At 33.6% G+C, this 24,138-nt stretch overlaps 1 protein-coding gene across 8 annotated transcripts in view; it reads right to left on the bottom strand.

Annotated features, from left to right (window-relative positions):
- Nucleotides 1-24,138, bottom strand: part of LOC114330054 (plasma membrane calcium-transporting ATPase 2) — a 631,040-nt gene that overhangs the window by 163,553 nt on the left and 443,349 nt on the right. For all 8 annotated transcript variants that reach the window (XM_028279354.2, XM_028279356.2, XM_028279355.2 and 5 more), the window contains one exon: nucleotides 11,579-11,750. In XM_028279354.2, the coding sequence (XP_028135155.1) occupies nucleotides 11,579-11,735 (157 nt within the window). In that variant the 5' untranslated portion in view covers nucleotides 11,736-11,750. The remainder of the gene's footprint in view (nucleotides 1-11,578; nucleotides 11,751-24,138) is intronic.

Below are 24,138 nucleotides of genomic sequence, written 5' to 3'. Positions count from 1 at the left end.
AAAAAGACTAAATATATAATAATAACAAAACAAATATACAAGCAAACATACTTTTGGGAGACAGAAAGGGTTGGAAATACAAATAGGGAAGAGTTGCAAAAAAACGGGATAGTCGGATAAAACGGGATACCTAGCCTAGAGACCCAACTAGTGCTGCTATCAATCGGACAACGACGAAAACTTGTTCTCAGTCGTCATTTTAACATTCTCAGTTCGATCTACCTCGATGCCATTATTTGATGAAAAGTTGTTGTGTTTAGAATTGTTTGACTATTTTTTTGGTTCTTTGTACTTTTAAGTGTGTTGTTTTCTACATTATATTGCCTACATATCTAAAAATATAATTCCGGTGACTATTACATTAATAATTAAGCACTCAATAACGAATATTCTCATGTGTAGTCTATTTAATTTTACTTTCAAGTTTAGGCAGGAGCCATTTTTGTTTTGTCTGTCTGAGCATAACAGGTGCAACGAGAGGCACACCAACTGCAGCAATGGAAGCCTTACTAGACCTTCCTCCCCTACACATCATAGTGAAGGGCAAGGCAAGGATGGGGTTACATAGACTGCAGAAAAATCAAAGCAAAATTGCAGTGGACAAAGGACACTGCAGCATCAAAGATATATGCGGGGATCCGATATTGGAGATGATAACAGACCATTCTATCCCCAAATATAAAATGGAAATACCTTTCCAGGTGGAAATACACTCCAGAGAGGTATGGTAGATTCTGGCAGACATCTGAAGTATGAGGGCCACACCTGGCAACAGATGAGTCCAAGACAGAAGGTGGTTCGGGATCAGGAGTATATTCTGAGGATAGGAACTATAACGGTTCCATCCCACTAGGAGAATATACCTCTGTATTTCAGGCAGAGGTACAGTTTGTCTAATTTACTGACTGTTGCACGTCATTATATATGTCAGAGATCTAAGTTGACATTGTTGCCAAAGTATAAAAAAATCCTGAATCCATTTTAAATCAAATAATCACATAATTATTGCAAACTTGGATTATACAAGAAAACAAATTAATATTCAATGTAAATAAATAAAAACATTAGAAATAGAAAACTAGAATTAAGGTATAATCTTACCTTAAAGTAAATAATAAAAACAATAAATATAATAAAACAAATACTTAGAGTCAAGAATAAAAACAAATCTAAAGTGTCAATACCGCAACTGTCAAATACATGTTACCAATGTACGCCAAAATGTCACCTTCGTTCGATTACAGTTACAGTGTGTTCCCAACAAATGTGCTTCATAAAAACGCTTTATATTCCAACAAATTAAACGAAACATATTATTGTGTATTTCTTTAAGTTAATATTAATAGAAATCTTCAAATATTATTTCTACGCGTATATAATAAAATATGTCTAGTGGCTGTAATTCCAGTGTACTCGGCAAAAGGATTCTAAAAAAAGAACACATCTACCGCCTAAATATTTCGTGTTGGTATCATGTGATGTCACGGGCTATGACACGGATGACGTGCAACGGTAAGTAATTTAGATGGAGTATAATGAGGCCGAGGTATATGCAATCCTGCACTGTGCACGGATAAACAGATTGAGGTACTAATAAGAGAATAAATATCTGTTCAGACAGCCAAGCGGCCTTGAGGGCTTTAAAGAACCCAAGGATAACCTTAAAGCTTGTATGGCAATGCCGCGAAGAACTTGACACCCTGGCGGAACATAATGAGGTAAAACTCATTTGGGTGTCTGGATATCAAGGGATCGCTGGTAATGAGAAAGCTTATGAACTTGCTAGACGAGGATCAGCAACAAGATACTTCGGTCCAGAACCGGCACTGGGAGTGCCGAAAAGCACACTCAGAGACTGGTTAAGAGGCTGGATACTAAGACAGCACAAAGAATACTGGGAAGAAATTCCAACGCAAAAGCATGCGAAGAGATTTATACTGTTCTTTATTATAAAAGAGCTGAAGAACTGTTCAAAATGAACAGGAATCAGCTCAAAATCACAACAGGTTTCCTAACTGGACACTATACACGATAGGACTATATAACAGAGTTCTCAGTTGCATGCTATGCAATAGAGAGACCGAGACAGTCAGACATTTATTGTGCGATTGCGAGGCTCTGGACCGGAAGTGGCCGCGTTTAGGTCAATTGACGCCCTAGGCAATTCTCTAGTAGCCGCTCTTCAAACATGTACGTACCTACCATTTTTGCGAAAAAAAATTGCAGAAATTTTTATTTAAATAAGAATACACTAAAAACGAATTTAAACTACGATGTTTATATACTACCTATAACACATCACAACCATACACATCAGATAATTATTTTCAAAAAAAAATTTCTTAACAAAATCGACAAATTGTTAACACGTTCTTGCGTCATACTTGATGGGAAGTTATTTTTAATTCTTGACATTTTCGAAAATGACCTTTCAGCGGACAAGTTGGCAACTGGGATGCACAAATAAATGTGCAAAGCAATGTCAAAATTAGGGAAAATATCTTTCAATCCACTTAGTGCAGTCACTGAAGGTTTTCACCTCCAATTTCGTTAAACCTCCATCGATTTTCATGAAAATTGGTGAGTAGTTAGAGGATAGCTCAAGGAACAAAGGTGACATGATGCCAACTTGGGCTTTTACCGTGGTGGTGGATGTCACCCCTTCTCAATGGCGAAAATTATTATTTTTTAAATAATACCATAAATCGATAGAGACAAATTCTAAGCAAAATTTGTTATATAAAGTTATTAAGATAAATCAATACTTTTTGAGTTATTAAAGGTCAAAGATTTTATTTTTTTTTTCGTAAAAAAATGCATGTTTTAAAACTGTTTTTCACGTATAACTCAAAAACTATAAGCTGTTACAAAAAGGTATTTTTACCAAAATTAAAGAGAATAAAAATCTAATGTTAATTCAAAGTGAGTTATGGGCAATTGAATGTATATTTTTTTCGACGAGTACGCAAATCTACATACAGTAGGAAAAATGAAAGAATACCCATGAACGAACATATAAAACAGGCTGTATTTTCCTGTCACCGTGTCATACAAAAAATTGGCCAGCGGAAGTACATATAATAATTATTATTACATGTACTTGCGCTGGGCAATTCTCTTTGTGACAAGGTGACAGGAAAATACAGCGTGTTTTATATGTTCGTTCATGGGTATTCTTTCATTTTTTCCGACTGTAAGTATTCAAGCTTAAATAACATGAAAACGATGCATTTTATAAAATATACCTGTAAAATATAATGATTTCAACAATTTTGACCAGTTTAGAATTCATATTTTTGAAAAAAAGATATGATTTAAAAAAAATCAGAATTTTTAACATTATCGTAATTTTCATTTTCTTTTGATAATAACTCCAAAAATACTCAATATACGTAAACAGTGATATGTGTATAACCAAATTTTAGTTTTTCTCTATCAAATATTCTACCTTTTTACTATTTCTGTAGGGTAAAAAATAATCGAGATAGAAACGTTTAAAGCTTAAATTTTGCTGCGAGAACCATGTAACCAGGGCCATTCAACCTGTTATTTTAAAAAAAAGTAAGGGGTTTAAAAGATTAAATTCAACGTGGTTTAATAACCATTAAAATTAACCTTCAAATGGTTTTTAGGCAAACCGGATATCATGAAAATTAACGGAGTTATTAAAAAAAAAACAATAACTTTTTTGGAAATATTTTTAAAAGATAGATTTTGAAAAATATTTGGTGCATAAATTTTAATGCCATCAACTTGTTCGGGGGCTCATTTTATAGATATTTCATATTTCTAAGTACTTTGCCAATGTTTAATAAGGTTATGTTATAAAATGCATCATTTTCCAGTTATTTCAACTTGAATAGGTACTTAGATTTGGGTACTCGCCGTAAAAAATATACATTCAATTATATTCATTCAAAAATATACAGTAAGGAGTTTATTTCATTTTTTATTAGCTTAAATTTTGGTAATAATAACTTTTTGGTAAAATCTTATAGTTTTTGAGTTATTTATGAAAAATCCGTTAAACACATGCATTTTTCTCACGAAAAATTAAAATCTTTGATCTTTAATACCTCCAAAAATTTTGATTTATTTTAATAACTTTATGTAACAAATTTTGCATAGAATTTGTCCCTCTATCTAATTTTGGGGATATTTTTAATAAAATAATTTTCACCCTTGAGAAGGGGTGGCATCAACCCCCAGGGTAAAAGCGCAAGTTCGCACCATATCACCTTTGTTCCTTGAGATATCCTCTAACCACTCACCAATTTTCATGCAAATCGATGGAGGTTCAATGAATTCGGAGGTAATAGCTGATAACCACATTCAGTGACTGCACTAACTCTTCTTATGTCAATTGGTGATTTTATTGTGATATCCAAATGACCCTTTAAGTGAATGCATTCATGTATGAATGATGTATCTTGGTCGTCTTTATTTTGTATCAGATTTTCAGCTTCTTTAACAATTTTCATTGCTTAATTTTGGCAAATCTGTTAATAACACGAAAACGTTGATAAATAAGTCGATAAGATTCCAGACGTCTATTCAGGTGTCTTATCAGAGTGTTGATTATAATATAGAATGTGTGGATTTTCATCTCATTACTAGCTTAAAAGTTTAGTTCATCATCGGCCTCCTCGTCAAATTGAATTTTTCTTTTTCTCTTTCTTATTTCTTTATATGTTTTATTAGGGCACAATTTTTTTGCTTCCTTGCGGTAAAGTAATTTGACAGAGCTTCATACTCTTTAATGACAGAACCCAGATCCATAATTTTTATATACAAATATTTTTTGTACAGTATTCTTGCCGCCCTCTCATAATGTGCCGCCCTAGGCAACTACCTATATTGCCTAATGGATGAAGCTGGAGACAAGCAATATATGGAGACTGCAGACCAAGTCCTATAGTATATGGCACTTACCCAATGGACCTTTACAGGCTAGTGAAGGGCACTACTATATTGGAGTGGGTGTCATAAGAACAAATGGAAGAAAGCACAATAAGCTGAAAAGCTGCAGTGTGACAGGGTGCATGCACGGACGGCTTTCAGGAAAAAAATATTACAAAGGAAAGTCGTATAGTTTTTTATATGAAAAAATATGTGAGAAATAAACAGTTTTTGGAGGAAAATATTGAAAAATCACGTGAAGGTCGAAAACTTGTTTAAACAATGTAAATGGCAAACCAAAACCTGCTCAAAAAATACAGGACCTTAAAGATTTGTGTAAGGTAATTCCTTACGATTCCATGCTTTTTTATGGAATTCTGAACAACATCGCCTAAGAAGATTTTGAAGAAAATTTGGAAGGAATTGGGTTAAATCCAGATTTTGAGATTTACCAAGATCAAATTGAGCAGGAACTGGATCATTAGTATTGTTTACTTACTATTAGTAATGAAGTCGAATTCAGATTTTTCTTTGTATTTATCACTTCGGAGAGATAGTCGCTTATTGCAAAATCATAGACTTATATTTTTAAAATTTTGCAAAAACTGTCTAAACGGCTTTAAGTTCTTCTTCTTTTGCCCTTTAGTTCGTCCAATTCTGAACATAGGCTTCCCCCAGTTTCCTCCATTCGCTTCTGTTTAGTGCTTTCTGTTTCCAGTGCGTTCCTCCTATCTTTTTAATGTCGTCTCCCCATCTCATCTGGGGTCGTCCTCTTGCTCTCTTTCCTGTCCATGGTCTCCATTGTTGTATCGTGCTATTCCACCTATTGTCCGTTTGTCTAGCGTTATGACCTGCGAAGCTCCATTTTAGCCTGGTTATATGTTGACCTGCGTCTTTGACTTTTGTTCTATTTCTGACCCAGTTGTTTTGTTCGCCCAAAACAACTGGGCTTTAAGTTACTTTTGCAATAAAATGTTTTTATTTATTTTGCTTTTGTACGTTTTTTAAGGTAGCCTGTAATGATTGAAATATAAAAATGTGACAATAAAGTCTTAATGTCTATCAGTGATTTTTTTTTAAAGTAGGCAGATACATTATGCTCGTTTACTCTGAACAATAGATATGTGGCTTAGACTATTATTGCAGAACACCATCCATGTAGTGTCTCGTTGTCTTTTGGATGTTTTGTACATACATACATAATCGAAAACCTCATACCCGTAGGTGTGAAGGTGTACAAGCTCTCTTAATTTTTTTTACAAATTTACACCACTCTTTTCTGTCTCTAGTTTATGCTATTGTTCCATGTTTTTCTTGGTCGTCCTCTACAGTTTTTTTATTTTTCTCGCTTCCCATATATCTTCTTCACCTGTCTAGTTTTGTTCATTGTGATCATGTGTCCCCAACATTTCAGTTTCTTTTCTTCTGCTTTAACCTTTAGTGATTTCGCTCCTAGTTCTTGTCTAATATCTTCGTTTCTTCTTCTGTCTGTTCTTCTAACATCCAGGACTTTCCTCAAGTATTTTATTTCACTTGGGGTTTTTTTTGGGTTTATATTTGAACATGTGTAATGAGCAGAGCTGGGCCGGGTACTGATAAATTGTACTCGGGTACAGAGTACCCTGCTTATCTGCTTACAAGCAGAAGGCCTGCGATCTACCATACTCTGAATATTCTGATGAGAGTACAGACGCGAGAGAAACTAACGCGAGCAAGAAAACTACATTTTGATTATATTAATTCCAATGAATTTTTTCTACAGGATGGATAAAAGTTAAGGGTTTCAAGAATCTAATACCAATTTTGGATAAGCTAATTATTGAGCTGAGTCGTCAGTTGACAGCGTACGAGTCAGTGAAGTCAGTTTTTGGTGTTTTGTGTGTTTTTCCAAAACTGAGCGAATTTCAAATAAAGGAGTGTGCTTCAAAATTACATGAAAACTATACTGCCGTGCTTAGCGAAAACGCCGTATCTGCAAAAATCTGAAAAAATTAAATTTTTACTTCTTTCTAACCCAAATGTGCATATCTATCTTATTTGCTTACTAAAAATGACGTAAGTTAAGCCAAAACACATTAAAAACACCGCATCTTATGCCGTATCCTGTGTAAATGTATACGAATTCTTAAACTAAAATCGATTTTACTAGAATGCAGACTTGCAATGCATGTCTCTGCAGATACAGCGTTTTGGCTAAGCACGGCAGTATACTGATGCTATTGAACCTAAAATTTAAGATGAACTACTGCAGTTTAAATATTTTATACTCCATCTTCAAGATTAGTAGCCAAAACAATTTATTCCTGCTTCTTTTTGGGTTATTTATGAGAACAAATTCGAATCGAAGTTTCGAAATTTGTCAGTAGCTTTTAAGATTTATCTTACGCTAATGATTACAAATGCAACAGACGAACAGTAATTTTCAAAAATGAAAATTATTCAAAGCGGTCACTGTTCAACAAGGGCACAAAACAGACTAGCATCTCCCTCAATTACGTCTATTGAGAATGATGTGCCCGAAAATTCAGAATTTGAAGATATTTTTAGTAATTTTGTTTCTATGAAACTCAGAAAATTTGCTTTATAATTATAAAGCTTTGAAAACACAAGCTAAAAATACATAATTATTTATTATTACCTACATACAGTCCATCTAATTTACTTACCGTTGCACGTCATTATCTACGCCAGAGATCTAAGTTGACATAGTTGCCAAAGTATAAAAAAATCCTGAATCCATTTTAAATCAAATATTGTAAAATTTTTTGTAAAAATCTAAATAAGTAAAAACTTAAGAAATAGAGAACAAGAATTAAGTTCTCTTTTAAGATTTGCAGTGCAAGCGTTTTTGCACTGCATTGTTAATAATTAAAAAACGGCTTCGAACTCTTGGCATGAAGCCGGTAGGTTTATTTGTATATATCTACAATAACAACTAAAAAAGTTGTCAGATACCTCGATTATTCCAAGTCGTGATAAAATTAGGTGAAATTTATATTTTTATAGTAGAGGATCTTTTTATAGTAAAGTAAATAATAAAAACAGTAAATATAATAAAACAGATACCTACTTATAGTAAAGAATATAAACAAATATGAAGTGTCATCACCGCAACTGTCAAATACATGTTACCAGTTTATTCTAAAATGTCACCTTAGTTCGATTAGTTACAGTGTGTTCCGAACAAATCTGCTTCATAAAAACGCTTTATATTCCATTAATACAAATTAAATGAAACATATTATTGTGTATTTCTTTAGGGTAACATTAATAGAAATCGTCAAATATTATTTCTACGCGTATATAATAAAATATGTCTAATGGCTGTAATTCCAGTGTACTAGGCAAAATGATTCTAAAAAAGAACACACCTACCGCCTAAATATTTCGTATTGGTAGCATGTGACATCACAGGCTATGACGTGGATGACGTGCAACGGTTAGTAAATTAGACGAAGTATAATTATGTAATAAGTACCTAATAGTACACCTACTATTCAACGAGCATGCAATGATGGCTATTACTCACAATGATGAAGTTCATGACACGAGCCGAAGGCGAGTGTCGTTATTCATCAGAGTGAGTAATAGCCATTACATGTGAGTGGAATACTATACTTTTTCTACGACCTACGACTTTTTCGTTAGTAGAAAAACTATTGTACTTTAAAATGAATCGTTCATTTATGAATAACTATACCGTAATTTCGGGTGACTTTGGCCCGCCAGGGTGACTTTGGCTCATTTTGGGAAAAAGATATTTTAGTAACTAGGACATTTGTATAATAAATTATCAAGTAAATTTCATTGTACCGCACCATCAGTACCATATGAACTGTTTGAAAATTTTAATAAATTATGCTAATACTTGTTATGTTACGAAAAAAACGAATTTCTAAAATTTGGTCATTACACATTAGATTTTTTGACTGCAAAAATTGGTTGGCAACCAATAATACTTCCAAGAGTAAGATTAATTGCATAGTGGCATATTCAAAATCTGTGAATTCTTAACCTCCGTGCATCGTTATTTCAGTCTAAACATGAACAGTAAGACAGTCGGATATTATTTTGCAAGGTGCTACAAAATTTAACGGTTTTCAGGTGACTTTGTCCCAGTTTGTTGATTGTTGGATTTTGGTCATTGGTTGCTTCTATATTAAATTAAAATAAGTAAATGCTGATTTTAAATTTGCTTTTAGCCTTATAACAACTGCAGGGTTTATTAACTTGCAGATACTTCGTCTAATTCTTCATCTAGTGAGAGCTATAGGGATAATGAAGATCTACATAAGCTTTCCATTGGAGTTGGAGACTTCATAATTGTATCTAACTACTTTGGACAGCTTTCCAGGAAAATTCGATGGATTTGTAAGAGGTAGTAATAAATGTTACCGGTTGGGTGCAAGTAATGGTACTGGGTGAAAGAAGTTTATGGCAATGGCCCAAAGTCCCCGTAAGAAAATCCTACCACTTGGCTAATGTTGATTTCACTGCGCCATTGGAACTTGGAGATAACCGATATTTCTTTCCTTATAAAAAAAACCTTGTAAATCGTTTTATTGTTCATTTTTTGTTAAGAAATGTTTTTTGTTAACCTAGGGTCCTATGTAAAGTTTCATGTTGGTTTTAGTTTTTCTTTGTTTGAAATTTAAATAAATTTTTTTAACATAACAAAATGTTTGTTTCTAATTCATCTGGTAGGGTCACTTGAGCCCAAACAATAATAATCACAGAGAATAAATATAAAATGTAGCTTGAGACCAAGTCACCCGACACTAGCGGGTGACTTTGCACACCACATTTTTATTTTTTTTATAATACAGGAAGCGCTTCTTTGTGTTTTCGTGTAATTTTTCTAAAAGAGTAGTTATAGACTCAAATACACATAAATAAAGAAACATGCTTTTATGTATTCAAAAAACTGAAATATACATTAAAACTGAAATCTACTTTTAGGGTTTATCAAACGTTGTGCAAAAGACTTTCTAAATATCCCATCCATAAAAGTATTGTATTGTTCACTTGTGAGACCTCACCTAGATTACTGTTCATGTGTTTGGTCTCCACACTATAACACCCATATTCTAGCTATTGAGAGAGTTCAGCACAAGTTCTTAAGATTTGTTGCATTTAAACAAAATCAGAGGGTTGATGAAATTAACTATTCTAATATAGAAAAGTCACTCAACATAACCTCTCTCCAAATCCGACGCATGCATAAGGATCTCACAATGTTTTGTAATATACTACACTCCAATAATTTTAGTCCTCAACTACTGGAGAAAATTAGCCTCCATGTTCCCAGTAGAAAAACGAGGCTAATTCAACCTTTTTACATTAGACCGCATCGCACTAACTACGGACACAACTCCTTCATGTCCAGAACACCTAGATTTGCTAACCAATATTCGGAAGGTTTAGATTGTTACAGTTTTCCAAATAAATTTAAAGCTCAGCTTAAAAACTGTGCGTGATAACTTGATATCCTTGTGTTTTGTACATTTTTTGTTAATGTTTGTTATTTATTTAATGTTCCTAGTTTGTATGATTAAAGTTTTTAAATTTACTTTAGGTTAGGTTATAAATCTCCTGTGATTAATGTTCATACTGTATTTTAATTGGGTGATTGCCCGTTGATAAATAAAAAAAAAAAAAAAAAAAAACTTCGAAAGTGAGTCAAAGTCACCTGAAATTACGGTAACAAAAAAACTATAATAATTTTTTATTGTAAAAAGCAGAATTATATAAATAAACAGTTTCTTGACTATTTCTTTGTTTTACTTTTTCAAGCAACACGTTTTACAAAATGAAACAAAAATTTAAGTGTAAGTCTACAAAATGTCCACTAATATATCAAAGGAGTACCGCTCGGAGGTGGAGGGGTTATCCGAGGTTTTGGAGGTAAAAGATAAAAGTTTCTTAAGGGGCCTCCTAGCTTGGGTTGCCAAGGGGCCTCAACATTCTTAATACGGGGCTGAATGGGGTGCACAAATTTCACTGGTATTTTTTTAGATGTTCGTGCCATAAGTGTAAGAATGCCACATGTCTATTTTCAATAAAAAATCTCTACTTAATAGTTTTCGATATATTGGAAAAAATCGATTTTCATTTTGTACCTTCAAAGCACTGTAACTTTTTTCATGTGCACATTTTTTGTACAAAGGTAAGTTAAGTTCAATCGAACTATTTTTGGTCCCAGAATACATGATTTAATTTATGACCTGCCTTTTTGTTACACCCTGTATTATCAAATATTAATTAAATAATATATTACACAGAACCTTGCCAAACAAAATATTAATGACTCACATTTTTGGACCCGGTTTTCCGCACCGTGCGCGATCACTTCACAGAAAGTCGTCGCAAGTAATGGAAGATTAAACTTGATGTAATAATGTACTGTGTGGAAATACTACTTTTTTCACCAAATAATTGGCGGATATTAACATGCAAAACTTTTAAAAGGATTTTTCGCATACCTGAGGTTGGACGTACAAACTTTGTGTATAAACAATTTAGGATTATTGAATTGCATTAATAGTATAGATTAAAAAATAGAACACTACATGTGTGAAGTTACCCATGGATATAAACATCAAAATCAATAATTGAAGCAGTTTCTAGTGTTTTAGTGAACCAAAGGAGTGTTAAAAAGTATAAAGGAAGTGTGACTTACCTTCGCTTGGCGATGTGTATAATTTTTTACATATTTCTTGTGTTCCACCTAATTCTTGAATTTTTCCTATTCCGTCTGCGCCCCTATGTTCCATAAGGTCACGTAGTTGTTTCAGGGTAATTCCATATTGTGCGGGACGGCCGTCTATCGTAGCCATATTCCACTTCAAGATCTACAAAAAAATGAAAATGTTCAATAAAAATGTAAACAATGCTACATTGACATTGTCAATTTATAGGTTAGATTTTTAACTTAAAATAGCTCAGTAGCTTGGTCGCTAGCACTGTTGCCGCGTATATCTGTTTGTCATTATATCAACCAATTTTGAACTAAAATTTAACCTAGACCTATTTTTGATCTATATTTATTCTTTTGGTTAATAATATTATTATATATGTATTTAAATTTATTATAAAAAGTGATATACCATTAATATATTATATGGAGGTATCCACAATATATGTAATAATTAAATGTTCAGCTGTATATTACCATTTACAAGGCTGATTGATAGCATAGAGTTTAATATATACCTCTATGATTGATAGATTAAAAATATTTACAAGTTATTAAGGTCAGAGTTAGTTAATACTTGCATATGGATACCTGTTGCCTTTTTTCGTATAAATATTAATAATATAATATAATAATTATGTATATATAAATATTAGCGCTTGTTCACACTGGACGTAACCATAAGATGAACGTAAACCGTTATCATTTCGTAAACCGTAATTTGTACATAATTTTATGCAGCGTTCACAATAGACTTAAAGGACATCGCACACATCTTATGGAAAATATAATGTCACTCAAATTCAATAAAATTTATACGAATAGATTCGTTTTAAATTAACGGCCAAATCTTATCATTGCGCCAACTCGTAATTATGATTAATTACGGCGCAAATTGCAATTAAAGTTTATCGAAATCACATTTTTTGAGTCAGTAAAAGTGTCAATTACCATCATTATTGCTCTGGGTGCTATTCAAAAGAGCTTAAACCCCCCGCTGGGCCTAAGCGAATTAGTGAAAATAATCCTCTGATTTATGGAGTACCGACAATTTGGGTGTTTTAAAATATTTTTTCTCTCTCTAACTTATGTACGTATCCATTTGAGTTCAGATTTATTTATATCAATTTCTGCTCTTATTATTGAAAATATAGAGTTGGCGCAATGATAAGATTTGACCGTTAATTTAAAACGAATCTATTCGTATAAATTTTATTGAATTTGAGTGACATTATATTTTCCATAAGATGTGTGCGATGTCCTTTTACGTAAAATTTAAGTCTATTGTGAATGCTGCATAAAATTATGTACAAATTACGGTTTACGAAATGATAACGGTTTACGTTCATCTTATGGTTACGTCCATTGTGAACAAGCGGTTAGGAATAATCAATTTACACAATCTACAGATTCTTTCAGTGCTGTTAGTACTTCTACAACAAGTATAAGTATAAGCATGGCACCACTGGTTGGTAACTCTGGCCACTGCCATATGTCAAGTAATATTATGACTAAGTTTACTGTTACGTGTTAATTACATAATCGAATAACCATGAATTAAAAAATATACAATAAAATTTGTATTCTCTGATAAAATTTAGAAATGACTCAATTACGTATGTACTTGTAATTTCGTTCAAATACGTTAGTAACGTTAAATGTTACGGAATCTTGTAAAAATGGAGACAATTAAATTATAGAAAAATCGGTGCCACTATAGTATGCGGTCTACCGTGGCGTTTCTGTCTAGTTACGGTCTAGCTGTGCGGCTAAACTTCTAAATTCTAAACAATACCATAATCTTTGCATAGAAGCGTTTGCACACAATAATGAAAGGCAGCAAACCATTTGTAGGCAAAATGTTTATTGCTAAGTAGTAGGTAATAAACATATTTTCAGGAATGTACAATAAACTTAGTTCTTTACTATTACATAAATAACACCATAATCTTCTTGGTTAGGGTGCCTGCATCACTTTTTTAAGCTAGAATCACGGACAGTCTTTTTCTCTTGAGACAGATTTCTCTCTTTAATTAAGCTGAATGAACTTTTTCTTTAATAACAATAAGGTTGTATCCGTTGTATCGTTTATTTGTTAATAATTAATTTTTATATAAATATCGTAAATTATTAGTCACCTTTCATGTTACAGTATTTATGCGGCAAATAAACAGTACTGAAATGAATATAAATGTTTATGATTATTTATACAGGGTGTAACAAAAATACAGGTCATAAATTAAGTCACATATTCTGGGACCAAAAATAGTTCGATTGAACCTAACTTATCTTAGTACACATATGCACACAAAAAAAGTTACAGCCCTTTGAAGTTACACGATAAAAATCGATTTTTTCCGATATATCGAGAACTATTAGAGATTTTTTAATGAAAATGGACACGTGGCATTATTATGGCAGGAACATTTTAAAAATAAATTATAGTTAAATTTGCGCACCCCATAAAAATTGTATGGGGGTTTTGTTCCCTTAAATCCCCCCAAACTTTTTTGTACGTTTCAATTAAATTATTATTGTGGCACCCTTAGTTAAACACAATGTTTTTAAAACTTTTTTGCCTCTTAATATTTTTTCGATAAACCAGTTTTAATCGAGATGCGGCTTCTTTTTTAATATGTTTACATAAAAATTTTATGAAGGTTCTGTGCCTTTAAACCCCCCAAATGTTTGTGTACGTTCCAGTTAAACTATTATTGCCGTACCATTAGTTAAACAGGATGTTTCTAAAACTTTTTTGCCTCTTAGTATTTTTCCGATGAGGCATCTTTTATCGAGATGTGGCTTCTTTTCTAATATGGTTCAAAATATACCTCAAACTGTAATTTATAAAAAAAATTTTATATTATTACCAGGTCTCTACAATCGTACGTAACAGTATACAAAATATGTGGTGGATTTGACAAATATTCAAAATATCTCGATAAAAACTAGCTTTTCCAAAAAGTACTAAGAGGCAAAAAAGTTTAAAAAATATTGTGTTTAACTAATGGTACCACAACAATAATTTAATTGGAACGTACAAAAAAGTTTGGGGGGGGGGTTTAAGGGAACAAAACCCCATAAAATTTTTATTGGGTGCACAAATTTAACTATAATTTATTTTTAAAATGCTCCTGCCATAAGAATACCACGTGTCCATTTTCATTAAAAAATCTCTAATAGTTTTCGATATATCGGAAAAAATCGATTTTTATCTTGTAACTTCAAAGGGCTATAACTTTTTTTGTATGCTCATTTGGACTAAAGTAAGTTAGGTTCAATCGAACTATTTTTGGTCCCAGAATATGTGATTTAATTTATGACCTGTATTTTTGTTACACCCTGTATACCTAGTATACATGATATAGCCTTGAAAACATTATTCACGACGACGTTCCCGATAAAACATATGTTAAAGATGCCCTCTGGCCAGTGGCGGATCTACGGGGAGGGAAAATGAGGAAATCCCCCCCCCCCAACAAGGTCCAACATTAAAAAAAATTGTTTAAACATAAAAATATATTAGCTGACATGAAACCGAAACCACATAAAGACAAATTCAACCCAATAAACACGCTAGTTGGAAAATTAAGGGAACTTAATGTCTATAAGTTATTATTTATGTCTTTTATGTAATCTGAGTTTATCTTTTTTATGTCTTTTGGTTGGTTTTTCATTGGAAGTTCCCCCAAGGCTTTCCCCTGCCCAGCAAATTTCCAGATCCGCCACTGCCTCTGGCACGAAAAAATCTTTAATTCTAGTCCTATTCTAGTCCTCAATTCCGAAATGGCATACGGTGGATCTGTCTGACTCCTTCAGCATTCCCCATATGCACGCATCTGATGGCATTAGTTCTGGTGAGTGGCCACTCCCAAAATGATTGCACAGTATTCGAAGAAACTCCCTGCCAGTGTGACAGGTTGTGCCGTCCTGCTGAAACCATTTTTGATTTTAAAGCTTGAACCGTTTTCGTAAACTTTTCTGTATTACCGAAAATAGTACTCCACCATAAAAAATTTTTCTGCGAAACTGAGAACCACTCTGAAGCACCTAACATTATCACAACATTCACATAATACGTTATTACGACGTTCGGAAACCACTCATTACCTACCTACGTTTCAGCGCCTGACACATACAAATTTGAGGCATACATAGATACGAATTTCAGTAAATTATAAATTATGGAATAAATGGACGACTCTATTTTCGGAATTTTCTCTAAAATGGACGACTATAGAGAAAAATCCGGAAACAGGTCGATTTTTGTTTTTAAATTACAACTTTTTGACATATATTTCATACTAGTGATGTCATCCACCTGAGCATGATGACGTAATCGATCATTTTTTTTAAATGGGAATAGGGGTTGTGTGGCACCTCATTTAAAAGGGTTTTCAATTCTCTATTCAGTAATATAAACAATAATATTATTATTTATACAGGGTGACCAAAAAATATTTTTTGAATTAAATTAATTGACGCAAAAATAAGAATGTATGCAATTTATTTAAGTCAAAATACATTATAGTGCTGTCAGCAAATACAAAAAAAATGTTTATTTGACAAATAAACATTTCTTTTCGCTTAAATTAAATCACAAACAGCCTCCCACCTACCACTTGGCAGTTTGAACATTTAATTTAAGCGAAAAGCAAGGTTTATTAGCCAAATAAACATTTTTTTCTATTTTGTGACAGCGATAGAATGTATTTTGAGTTAAATAAATTGCATGCATCCTTCTTTTTCGTCAATTAATTTATTTCAAAAATTATTTTTTTAGTCACCCTGTATAAATAATGATATTAATGTTTATATTACTGAATAGAGAATTGAACGCCCTTTCAAATGAGGTGCCACACGACCCCTATTCCCATTTAAACAAATCATCGATTACGTCATCACGCTCAGATGGATGAAGTCACTAGTATGAAATATATGCCAAAAGGTTGTAATTTAAAAACAAAAATCGACCTGTTTCAGGATTTTTCTCTATAGTCGTCCATTTTAGAGAAAATTAATTTATTCCATAATTTAGGACCTCTCTGTATACATTAATGATACGCAGTTTGGGTTTCGCAAAGGCCTGGGAACTCGTGAAGCTCTTTTTTCACTTAACATACTTATACAAAGGTGCCTGGACGTCAAACAAGATATATATGCGTGTTTTATTGACTATAATAAAGCATTCGACAAAGTACGACATGTACAATTAATGCATGTCCTGGAATCAAAGAAGTTGGACTACAAATGACCTCAGAATTATATCGAATTTATACTATAAACAACGAGCAAAAGTACGTGTTAACGACCAGCTGTCAGAGGAAATTGAAATCAGACGTGGAGTGAGACAGGGATGCGTTTGTCACCAATTCTTTTTAATGCCTCCTCGGAAGAGATCTTGAAAAAGCTCTTGAGGGTGAAACAGCTGGAATAAAGGTAAATGGAGTTCCCATTAACAACATTAGATATGCGGATGACACTGTCATCTTAGCTGAAAATATTGGGGATCTTCAGAGGCTGGTGACCAGAATAGCAGAGTTTGGACAAGAATACGGGCTAACAATGAATGTCAAGAAGACAAAGTTTATGAGAATATGGAAAACTCAAAGAAATAACGAAAATCTCTTCATAAACGGATCCAATATCGAACGAGTCGACCAATATGCATACCTTGGAACAATGATCAACTCCACAGGAGATTACTTACAGGAAATCAAAATCAGAATAGAAAAGGCTAGAGCAAATTTTAACAAAATGAGAAAAGTGCTCTGCACAAGAGATTTGAAGTTGGAGCTAAGAGTTAGGTTGGCTAGGTGCTACGTTTTCTCGACTTTGTTTTATGGAATGAAAGCTTGGACCTTGCACTGAATCTAACTTTACTTTAACTAGTCATCAATCACTGATTAACAAACCAATATTGTATATTGGACCTGATCGGATGTTAGATCTAAATACATAAAGATAGAGTGAATTCTCACTCACAAGATATATTGTAGATAAGATATTACATACGAGAGACACACGTCTGCACTCGAAGATACTCAGCCACCCAATCCTCTCCGCCATCTTTTCGATGCTTTTTCTTTAAAAAAGTGGGGAGATATCCCCTCTCAAAAAAATTAGAACTTTGCTTTCGCCCAAACCAGGTTGTTTCTCGGTAATCTAAACAATATAACGGAACATCAAAAAATGCCGAAAAAGCAGAAGGCGGTAAGTTATTGAGTAAAAAGGTTTCCTTTGAAATCGAAAGTAAACGGAAAATAGTTACAAAATATTGCAATAAACATGCTCGTTTTGAATAGAGTGGAGTACCTAACGGGATCTTAGTAGTAAACTTTGGGAGGTTTTTAACGGTACCTTCTATACTAAACAGATAACAATAACGGGAGCTATGTAAAATAAGATACTTTTGGTCTATTTCCAAAACATTACGAAATAAAATTATGTATATTGAACACTTACATTAATTTTATTTTCAATAATTTTTATATTTTTATAAGATGGTACAGATAAATCATTTATCTCAAGAAACCTGATTACATAATTCAGCACTCAACAATATCTAATATTTACCTAAAACCATCTAATTAGATAACACTTTCCAGATCGATAAATACCTACCTACCTCATATAAGTTCAGACGATTTTGATTAAGTTATTAAGCAATCGAATAAGTAAATTATTAAAGTATCCTTTAAAAAGAGATCTCCTATACAATGTTGTATATAATAAATATCAATTGCACCATAATTCAATTATGTAGCGTTTAAGGTGTTTATAAACTGTTAATCAAAAAGATACAAACAGTTCAATGAAGTAAAATTACTCTCAATAAAATTTACCGACCTCCCCGCTCGTAATATAATTGAGTATGAAAAGCTAGATCCATAGAAAACAATGAATGGTAACAGCTCATGCTTATTTATTTACAAACGAACATACACATACACGAGAATTGAAAAAAGAAAAGAAGATAATTGACAGACAAATCCACAGATAATTTTGTAAAACTCACACAGTTATACAAAGATATCTCAAAATCAATTCGAAAAGATATCACTGTGTCACTGAACAATACAGAAATTACAACCCTGAACATAGACGAGGGCATTTAGCACAAAATAAATAAATTTTTAAATACAGCACCTAGAGACATGCAGTTTTTTGCATTATGTTCAGCATGACGTCAGGAAAAAAGTCTACTATTCAAAAATGGGTGGAAATGCATAATTGCACTGTAAAGTGCGTAAAATGCATCCGAAATTGCATAAATATAAAAATAAAGTCAAAATCAGTATACTAAGAACAAAATTTATTATTTGGTGTGTTTTTGGGGTCACTAAATACGATTACGCAATCAGAACTGACCCCCGGATCACCTGGTGTCCAAAGTCAGTGCAAGAGACGTCATCTTCTGGAGTTCGAGTTTCTATGGATTTCGGTATTAAATCGATGCAAACGGATTTCCCGCTGGTTTTAGGGGTCACTAAGTACTAATATGACATCAGAATTTACCTCCGGAGTACCCGGATAGCTACTAAGGCACGTCATCTTCTGGGAGTTTCGGATTTCGGCACTAAATTGATGCAACTGGACTATTCGGGGGTTTTTGAGGTGGTTTAATACGAATATGCCATCAGAACAGACCTCTGGATCACCTGGTGCCCAAGGTCACTGCAAGGGACGTCATCCAGGGCCGCCCAGAGCCAGGCCGGGCCCCGGGGATGAGACCCGGCCGGCCCCCCCCCAAACCCAGTTGAACTGAAATTCCCAAAAATCTGATAACTCATAAACTGGGATATGTAATAGTGAACACTCATGCTATTGACACAGGAAGGAAGAAAATTAAAACAGTTTTAACAATTAAACTTTGTTTTTAATTATTTACAATAGAACTGTTAGAGTTACAACATAACTTCTCTTGCTTTCATGAAACCTGTGACGAAGGGGGTATATGGGAATGGTAGTGAGTCAGGACGTAAACTCGTAAACAAACAGACGTCGCGCCAAGGTCAGCGCTTCTGCGAATCGTGTGGCAGTGGCCGATAGAGCGAGCTTCCAATCAGGCGCTCCCACGCGCAATGTATTCCCGATATATTTTTATTAATTGTAACTTATGCAAAGAAATAATTTCTTGCATATTGCCTTTTCCAAATGCATAATATTCCTTATAATAATTTCATAATTAAAACCGCAAGCAAATTCAATCTGTTGTAAAATATTTTAATAAAAGGAATTTTTTTAAATTTGCTAACGGCCGGGCCCGGGCCCCGGTGATTTTGCCCCCCCTGCCCCCCTCTGGTCGGGCCTGACGTCATCTTCTGGATTTTCGAAGGCTTTCGGTATTAAATTGGTGCAAACGGATTACTCGGGGGGTTTTTGAGGTTTCGGCAAACACGGATATTCCATCAGAATAGACCACCGGATTACCTGGTGCCCAAGGTCACTGCAAGGGGCGTCATCTTCTGAAGTTTAGAGTGCTTTCGGTATTAAATTGATGCAAACGGATTACTGGAGGGTTTTTTAGGTCGCTAAACACGAATATGCCATCACAACCTACCCCCTGTGCACCGGGTGCCCAAGGTCACTACAAGGGACGCCATCTTCTGAAGATTAAAGGAATTTCGGCATTAAATTGATGAAAATAAATTACTCGGGGGCTTTTGAGGTCGGTAAACACTAAAGGCCGCGTCCCACCATCAAATAATTTGATCAAACTTGACAGTTAGTGACACAAAGTGACAGTTAGTGACGTCACATCCTGAGTGTTCATTTGTGGATAATGATGAAAAATTTTAATTTTAAATAAAGTACAAACAAGTTAGACAACTCAATACAAAGAATTTGATCAAACTAGACTGATAGTGAGAGCACAGATTTTTAGAATTTCAAAAAAACTGCAATTGTGACGTCACTTTGACGTACTTCCGGAGTTTGCTCAAACTGTTTGATCAAATTATTTGATGGTGAGACGCGGTCTTAACATGCCATCAAAACCGACCATTGTAGAACCTGGTTCCCAGGGTTACTGCAAGGGGCGTCATCCGCTAGGCGAGGTTTTCGGTACTTTATTGATGCAAACAGCTTACTTATAGGTTTTTGGGGATGCTGAACACGAATACCCCATCAGAACAAACACTGGAGGACCTGGTGCCTTAGACACCAGGTCCTCCTGGTGTTTAGGAAATCTTCTGGAGTTTCGAAAGTTTTAGGTACTCAATTGATGCAAACAGATTACTCACGGGTTTTTGGGGTTGCTTCCCTATAGAAATAAATATTTGAAAAATACAGCGTTGCACAGCCGATTAGAAAAGCTGTCAAATCAGGTATCCCATGACCTCGGTTTATATTAAAAAAATCGTCGAATACGTCCAAAACATAGGTAATTATATCAAGGCCATTAAAAAATTAAAATTGACCTGTTTTAAGATTTTTTTTAAGTCGTCTGTTTCTGAAATAATAAATTTATTCGATACTTTTGCATAATACTGTATACTTCTCATTTGGTAGTTTAACACATTCGCGGACACGCTGTCATTTTATACACGTATTCTTATGGAGTAAATGACTTCATATGCAGTCATGACCGCGAATGTGTTAACTGTTAGTTTCTCCATTATTACTCATTAGGGGTGTGTAACGTGTAACGCTAGTTCGCGTCCGCAGGTAATACTGCACGTGCACCCTGGGTAAACTAAAGAACTAGCACAAGAGGCGCCAGACAATCTTTCCAAAGATCTCCTGGCAGAAGTATATAAGCAGTTTTTTTAGAATAATTAAAGATGACACAGTCAATGAATGGACTTCCCAAGGAACAAATTACAAAAGAAATTGGACCCAATGTAAGAGTTTGCCAATTAAATAATAGAAGGTATAAGTAGAGCAAAATATCAAATTCTATACAGACTATTAAAGGATGACGATGTTGATCTGGTCGCAATGCAAGAAACACACACAGAAAATAAATTTCAACTAAATTTTCGTTTATAAAAATTAATTATTATTTATAATGTATTGTTATCTTTATTTGTATACAAAACTGTGATATAGCCATACGCTAAATAAATAAATTAGGTACTCATTAGACATTTATAATAAACTTCCCTAACAACACAAAACATTCCAGGAATGTACTATCAAAGTTCTATTAATGTTTGAATGTACTGGACATTCAAGGAACATTCGGTGAATATCTGATTAAGTTATTCGTGGAATGTTACCACAAGACATTCTATGAACATACTACCAATGTCCTATATTTTAAGAGAGGCCATTTACTATTCAATTTGCATTCATTTTAAAATTTGCTGCGCGTGTATATGTATTTAGGCAATCCAAACCACGTGACTTCTGGTTCTGGTTGGCATGGCATCATACAGGTTACAGAGGTTATGTTTGTAATATCATTTCATTTCATCATTTCACTGTTTATCGTCATATTTTGGATTCATTTGGATTTCGTTTGCTGTATTTTGTGAACTTTATAAACTTTACCACACTGCAAAGTGATTATTTAAGGAAATTATTATTGGAGACACCAGATGTTTGGAGAAAGGTAGGGCAAACAATTTTTATCAATGTTCATTTTTCTCTGATATTTATCAATATTGATGAATTTTGCAAGCAATAACATTATTTCTTTTATTGTTTTAGATATTTATTGAAGCTGAAAATAATTGGGGATTTAGATCCATATACAATTCAGTCAGAATTGGATTTTACCATAAAGAGCATTCCACCAAATTACTATTATAGATATTATAGATGAAAGCATACAAAATCCTTCAGGCACATAAATATTTTACAGCTGGATTTGTTTTTAAAGTTGGAGTAAAGTTGGAAGTCACAAGCAACAACTTCGTAAGTACCTACAAGAATATTAAGGAAATCCAGCTCCTGGATACTACTGGGCAAACTAGAAGATTGAAGAGGACAAAGCCTTTTGAACTAGTTTGAGTGATAGTGAAAAGCAGAGCATAATGCTTGTGTGCATGTGTATGTTAGAATAGTGCGGTTAGAAAAGCAGAGCATAGTGCTTGTGTGCCTGTTAGATTAGATAAGAGACGCTATGGGTAAGCTCTTCATTTTAAGGAACAGTAGTAATTTAGGTTAAATTAACATTGCTCATTGGTCAGAGTTATGACCAGATTGTAATTCTAATGAACAATTCAATATGACAAGATTTTGTGCAATAAAAATGTTTATATTTATCAAGGATGTATTATTTGGTATGGCTACAGTCGGAAAAATGAAAGAATACCCATGAATGAACATATAAAACACGCTGTATTTTCCTGTCACCGTGTCACAAAGAAAATTGTCCAGTGCAAGTAACAATAATTATTACATGTACTTGTGCTGACCAGTTTCTTGTGTGACACGGTGACAGGAAAATACAGCGTGTTTTATACGTTCGTTCATGGGTATTCTTTCATTTTTCCTACTGTACTTCTGGTATATCGTCGGTGATGTGACAATACCTCCTATCTGCTTTTTCATGAATTTTGTAGGAGATGAAAAAACTTGTTTGAGACACCTCGTGTTTTCATATATTTTTTTATTTGTTTTGTAGTAAATTCAACTATCTATTTACTACAAAACAAGTCAAAACTTACGTATGAAAACAGGAGGTGACCGTAAAAAATGTTTTTCGTCTCCTGCAAAACTCATGAAAAACATATAGGAGGTATTGTCACATCACTGACGATATATTTCAGAGAATGTCTAAAAAATATACTTTGAATGTCCTAAGAACATTCATGGAATGTTTCAACAAGACATTCAGTCTAAACAATATACTGTGAATGTTCAAAGAACATTCGTAGACATTCATGGAATGTTCCAACAAGACATTCAAGGAATGTTTAAAATGCTGACACAGCACTTTCCTGGGACTTTCCAGGGACGTTCGTGTGCTTTTGGGGACATTCCAGGAATGTTTTCAATGTCCTGTGTGTACCTTCTAGGAACATTCCTGGAATGTTTTGTGTTATTAGGGTTATAGTATATAGAAACACCTACTAGGTAAATAACAAAAATAATAATAGGTAGAGAGCGGAATATATGCAAAGTGCATATAGATGCATATATTGCATATTTTCAGACAACAAACACAACATTGCATATTTAAGCTAAACACGATTTATTTTGCATATTTTAAAAATAAATTATATAAAAGTTTAAAATTTTCCTCTCTTAGTTGGAATTTTATAACTTCGATATGAACGAGCTCGTTATTTATCTATCTATCGCTCATCTGGACTTTCCCATTACTACCTGAATTTAACAATTATGGGTGTTCCCAGAAAAATATTATTCTATTAGCGTAGCAAGTCGCAGGTACCTACCTGCTTTTAAGGGTCTAATAATTATTTTGTCAGTATCCGGCCAACATTTGTTTAAAGTAAACGTTGTATCGTATTTAGTGTTTTTGAAGTGATTGGTATATATTAAATTTAAATATGTCTACCATTCAAATAAGTGCTTGGATAAAGTGTTTTCCCGAGTTAAAGCTAAGTGGAGACAAAGTATTTTGCAAGGCC

The sequence above is a fragment of the Diabrotica virgifera genome, chromosome 10 (genome assembly GCF_917563875.1).
Source record: "Diabrotica virgifera virgifera chromosome 10, PGI_DIABVI_V3a".
In the NCBI taxonomy this organism is placed as follows: Eukaryota; Metazoa; Arthropoda; class Insecta; order Coleoptera; family Chrysomelidae; genus Diabrotica; species Diabrotica virgifera.
The sequence above is the reverse complement of the archived record's forward strand: the minus strand, read 5'-3'. Positions and strand labels throughout refer to the sequence as shown.